The sequence below is a fragment of the Zingiber officinale genome, chromosome 9A (genome assembly GCF_018446385.1).
Source record: "Zingiber officinale cultivar Zhangliang chromosome 9A, Zo_v1.1, whole genome shotgun sequence".
NCBI lineage: Eukaryota > Viridiplantae > Streptophyta > Magnoliopsida > Zingiberales > Zingiberaceae > Zingiber > Zingiber officinale.
In genome coordinates this window covers 54,856,388-54,862,387 of record NC_056002.1, presented here as the reverse complement: position 1 = coordinate 54,862,387, position 6,000 = coordinate 54,856,388, and the positions used below count along the sequence as shown (strand labels likewise).

At 37.1% G+C, this 6,000-nt stretch overlaps 1 protein-coding gene across 1 annotated transcript; it reads right to left on the bottom strand.

Moving 5' to 3' along the window:
* Window positions 1-2,709: 2,709 nt before the first annotated feature.
* Window positions 2,710-3,502, bottom strand: LOC122021416 (probable histone H2A.4). The gene is made up of 2 exons (XM_042579537.1): window positions 3,222-3,502; window positions 2,710-3,139 (listed from the first exon to the last, which is right to left on the bottom strand). Exons 1-2 carry the CDS (start codon window positions 3,432-3,434, stop codon window positions 2,903-2,905), a joined length of 450 nt encoding a protein of 149 aa, XP_042435471.1. The 5' UTR covers window positions 3,435-3,502; the 3' UTR covers window positions 2,710-2,902.
* Window positions 3,503-6,000: the final 2,498 nt, after the last annotated feature.

The following is a 6,000-nucleotide window of genomic DNA, read 5'->3' as shown; positions in this document are numbered from 1 at the left end:
CAAAGAGGGAAGACCTTAGGCCAGCTTGAAAAGCACTCAAGAGGAAGGCCGGAGGGCAGATCCTCTAGACTGTTTTTTGCGATCCAAGGGATGATCCCTAAACATCCATTGGTAAAATACATGACCCTCATTTATAAAATAAATAGAAACCATTCATCCTCACCAATGCATGTCTAAGGATCATCTCCTGGACCACAGAAAGCGGTCTAAAGGATCTGAGCTCGAGAGCCCGAAGCTGAAGGTCCCATAAAAGGAGCAGGTAGTGACCCCGAAAGAAAAAAAAAAAAGAATGCCTAATACTGGAAGCGGTAAAGGGGATTGGTACAGAGATAGAAATACTAGGTGATGTAATAAGAGGCAAAGAACCAATAGTGGGTTCATCATCAGCACTTTGTGAGGCAGAGTCCAAAGATCTTTTACAAAAGATCCTTCTAGCCCTCACTACTAGAAGAGAGGGGAAGAAAACCAAGGGAGACGAGGAGGACACCGGTGCGCCCAGACTTACCCCGGAAGCAAGAACGACTGGGAGAATGAGCGGAATCAATAAACCTAGTCACATCATGTTAAAAGCAATATTGGGACGGATACGAATATAAAACATAGGTTCCTTACCTCTCTCACGAGACATCTCAGAAGTAACGATGAGAATTTACTTCAATTCAATGATAGTGATCGAAGCCAAGTTATTATTTGGAACAAATGTGTTCTCTCACCGAGCAGTGAAGGGACTATCTTCCTCATAAGATTCAAGTACCTCAACAAGGACCTCTTGAGGGAAGGGGGAAGCAAGTCGAGAGACAACGATTCTCTAATAACTTTTCTCTTAGTCTAACCAAAACTAGTTTAGTTAACCCTATGTTCTTGTACATTAGAGTTGGAAGAATGGTATCAACTGAAAAGGACAACAACCATAGATTTTTAAACGAAAATAAATTAAAGATAGCAAATGAACACAACAAGAAATATGCAATTCATCAAAAGGAGACTCTAATTCTGTATCTGCAGAACTTATTACGAAGATAAAATGCAAAACAATTAGTACAAGTAAATAAAATTTAACCCCTTTCAATTTCGACATGGTCGCATAAAAGGTTAAGTCGATAGTATCATCTTGAGGATTTAGAAGAGTGAGAAGAATCCGTTGCCAGGTAATAGGATATGGAGGAGAAGAAGAAAGACGTAAAAAGAAAAACTTTTGTCTCCATTCTATTTATGTTAGAATTTTGTTGAATAAGATAATCTTGAGACGACTATGAAACTTTAAAAAACTATCTTCTACTTGACGAAGAAAAAAAAAGATTGAACAAACAAAGAGAAGGAAGAAAGTCAAGAAACTATGACTAACCAATTGTGTGTAACCAATGAACCATAATAATATATGATCATATGACAACTTAATTAATTTGACGACAAATAGCTATTAGAAGTCTCCACAAGTATATTAAACGATAAAAAAAATACATCTAGGATAAGAAAAAGATTCCTTAAATTATTATTACAGTTCTAACTTACATCATCTCTTAACAGACTTTAACAAACCAAAATCCACCTCATAACTGTGGAAGTTAAATGAGATGGAATAAAAAAGAAAATCTTCTCCACTGACAAAGTACACAAACATACACATTACATCAAAATCAAAACCTAATTTTCATCTTCTTCCACGCAACTTCTTCTTTTTGTCAAAAACTAACTTGAACATCAAAAAACCTAACCAAGAATTTTCACCCCGATCTTAAATCACTAACGCTTTATTGATTAATCTCATTATGCGTAGGAAAAGAAGACCATCTATTAGGTTGCAGAGTCTCCAGAAATTCACAGAGACACCTCACCAAAGTTCATTTTTGTGAAGATCATTATTCACCATCACTCATCGTCACCCAATGCTTTATCCCGCAAGCTCCCAAACAACATCAATAACCATATCACTTACCATTTCCCGCTTATAAACAAATTAATTAACTCATCAAATTAACTAATTTTATATTGAGTCACTCTATCCAATTTTAATAATAAAATCGATCAATTTGATTTGTTAAAAAAATTATTAATACTATTTAATCAGTTAAATTTTTAATTGAAAATTTACGCCATGTATACAGAAGACCACCTTCAACATATTTATCCAAATAAATCATAAATAAATAAATAAATAAATAAATAACTCCTCCCAGGCCCTAGCTGTCCACTTATATTTACCTCCCTCGTACCTCCCTTTACCTATCACGGGGGCAAACCTTCACATAACATACCACCCTTTACATATCGTGAGGGCAAACCGTGAGATGCGTATGTGAGCACAATCACCGTCACAGAACATAACACTGTTGGAATTCCAATATCTTTTAAATATAACCCAAAAATAAATGTATAAGAATTTAAGTTTAAAAGGACAATAACATACTACTAAAATGGTACCCTACACCCTGGCCCAACTCATTTGTTCTCTAAAGATTTTAGCTATCCACCCCACCCATTTCATTTAACTTCCAAAAAAACATAACATCAACTATAATCTATAATCTATAGTTTAAAAATATAAAATTCTAAAATAGAAATAAAATTTTTATTTCCAATTTTGCATCATTATCTAAAAGAGAGAATCACGGACAAACTCACCATTTCAAACAAGTGAAGAAACATTCAAACAATTCACAAACGCAAGCAATGTAGAGATTAGCATGAGTGTTGAAGATTCAACGCAAGTAACAGCAACTAGATTCATGCTAAATTCCCAGAAAATGAAGAAGATCACAGCAGGAATCCCTTGAATTCATCGATAACATCGGCGTTGCACTCCGCCACAATTCCATAAAAAAAAAAAGGAAGAGGCTAATTTTAGATAGAAATCACATACCGAGGAAGTAATTAAGACAAGTGGTGCTGCAGAAGAACCAAATTAAGGCTTTTTCGGTGACTTGGCGGCGGATTTAGCCGGCGATTTGGGCTCCTTGCCGGCGGCTTTCTTCGGCAACAGTACCGGGTTGATGTTGGGCAGCACCCCTCCGTGGGCGATCGTGACGCCGGCGAGGAGCTTCCCTAGCTCCTCGTCGTTCCTGATGGCCAACAGCACGTGCCGCGGTATGATCCGGTTCTTCTTGTTGTCCCTTGCGGCGTTCCCCGCCAGCTCCAACACCTGCAGATCAAGCAACAGCTGCCGTGAGCACTAAAAAGGGCGAATCGGACTGCAGATCTGGTGCGAGGAGAGGTCGCAGTGCCTCGGCGGCGAGGTACTCGAGCACGGCGGCGAGGTAGACCGGAGCGCCGGTGCCGACGCGCTTCGCGTAGCGGCCGTTCTTAAGATAGCGCCCGATGCGACCGACTGGGAACTGGAGCCCGGCCTTGACGGAGCGAGAGACCGGCTTCTTCTTAGGCCCGCCACCACCCCTCCGGCCGCCGGCGCCCTTCCTCGCCTTGCCACCTAGCTCCATCTCCGCCGTCGAGCGTAAAATGCGCACCGAGCTCTAACCGATCTGATAGTTGATAACTGGCGCCGATCCAGTTGAGAATTATGAGTTTATGTCCTTGTGTTTCGCGTAATTTGTTTGGACCGTTCGATACGTCTATATGACGGCTGGATTTTGCTAGGATGGCAATCCGTGGTATTCGCTGTTGGGCGAATTGGAAGAATTGGAAAATTGATTATTTTATTACCAACAATCAAAAGAGCCCTCTTTATTTTGGAATCATACATGAGTGCCTTTATTTTATTTTTTTAATGAAAAGAATACCTCATTCTCATTCCATGACTCACCTTAAAATGACATGACCTTGGTAAATTAAATGAATACTCAATCAATTTAGTATTTTTAAATTAACCATTTATTATAAAAAAAATTTATCTATTCATTCGTCAAAATTAAAATTTATCCATTAAGGATGATAAAAAAATAACTACTAACTTTTGAAATAGTGATTAACACATAAGAGATGTATTTATCTTGACTTTGCTAAGATTCGAACATCAGACCTCATGATGACAATACCTCATGTGTTAGTCACTATACCCATCTGAGGGGACAAAAATTTATCCATTGTGCACTCTAAGAACCCAACTAATTTCAAGTATATTATTCAAAATTAATATTTGTATCACACGTATTATATCTTAAATTAGTCGACCAATTATATGAATAGGATAAATATGTATTATAATAACAATGAAATTGCAGGACTATAAATATTATAGTAATTATGATTTTAGAATTACTACTATAATTATAATAGATATAGGTTTATAACTGCTACAGCATAAATATAATTGAACAAAATAAGTTTGTATTGTAACAGCTAGTAAATCATAACTATTAAACATGAATATTAGGTGAACATTAAAGGATTGTTGAGATCGCGCAGGGGGTACGCAACAGAATAAAAAGATAAGCAAAAAAGATAAGGTCATTTTTTATTTGGTTCGAAGCATTTGATAACTCCTACTATAAGACCTACGATTGTCAATCGCTTTCGTTGGATAATCCACTAAATGATATAGAAATATTATAGATGTGAATATAAAGTGTAGGTAATTAAATATACCGACAACATATAGAGTATTAAAAAAAGTTGTAGGTTGTCGGAGACTTCACGACGTCGTAGTAAGTCAAAGCTTGCACCAACACAAAAGAAGCATAGTCGTAAATCAGAAGACCGAAAGTTATCTCTGGCTTGGAGTTTGAGGACTTCTTTTATAGCTTTCGTTCCATCAACAGAATTGATCCATTGACAGAATCACCTCTCCTTCCTTGTTTGCTGAGATCCAATCCGTTTGATCCCGTAAATCTCACCGGTCGACTGATCGACTCCGCTCCATCAGCTGATTAACTTTTTTCCTTCTCTACTTTGATTCGAATCTCTATTAAATCTAGAAATAAGTTGATCTATTGACTGATTCCCTTGATCCGTCGATGGAATTAGATGTTCCCTTTTGCGCCCTGATCGAATCTCACTGCTCTGATCTTTCTTCGATCCATCAACTAAACAGTCTTGTTCCGTCGATGGAACATCAATTTCTGTAAAAACAATGTTAGTACAATAGTATAATATTTTTCACACAAATAGAGTTAGAATAGATATAATATGCAATATAAAGACAGTAAAGACTGTCTTGATCTCAACTTAGAAACCTCCATTGGTTTCTTCAGTTGGATCAGTACCTAAGGTTTATCCTTGTTGGGACCTGAGCTCACTGCACTCACTCCAGAAGCTTACCTCACTTACCATATGTCAAACTTTCATGTTTGATGTCCGATCTCCGACCCACTAGGTCTTTCTTTATCTCAATGTCTAGTTTACACTGACCCATCGAGTCCTTTTGCCAGATATCAGGTCCTTCTGACCTACTTGGACTTTCAGCCAATCCAGTTCTCCTAACCTATCTGGGCTTTTTACCTGGTGTCTGGTTCTCTAAATCGATCAAGGCATTTGAGTCTGCACAATTAATAAACATATCAAATACATGTGTTCTGATTTTAAACTCTTTGTCATATATTAAAATACAAGTTTGACTATCAGTACATTCTGTACTAACAATCTCCCCCTTTTTGATATATAATAATACTTATTTAAAGTCAAAAAAATATAGCTTTCTTTCTTACTTGTAATAAAATAAGATGAGCCATTAAATGATTGTTAGTTATTGAGTTTACTCCCCCTTTTTTATTTTAATATTTACACTTCCCCTTTGACATATATTAAAAAGTAAAGTAGGAGATAAGTAAACATAGTAATACAGTAGAGCAAGCATATTGATGTAATAAAAAATATAAGCATAGTGAAAGAAATACCATATACCTAAGTTTAAAGTTCAAACATAACAACTAGTGCATACATAGGGAATATGTGTAGTCCTCTACAGGAGGAGAAGTGGGAGGTTGACTATCTTACACAAATTGAATATACACCGATAACTCCTGCTGCTCCTATAAAGCACCTCATAGTGCATGGCGAGTGTATCATGTTGTTGCTGAAGACTGTCGAAGCGACTATCAACATGGTGTC

Excerpts from the sequence above, each read along its gene's own strand:
- LOC122021416 (XM_042579537.1), bottom strand. The coding sequence starts at position 3,434 with ATGGAGCTAGGTGGCAAGGCGAGGAAGGGCGCCGGCGGCCGGAGGGGT. Across the intron at positions 3,140-3,221 it reads TCGAGTACCTCGCCGCCGAG|GTGTTGGAGCTGGCGGGGAA; the intron begins GCACTGCGACCT and ends CTTGATCTGCAG.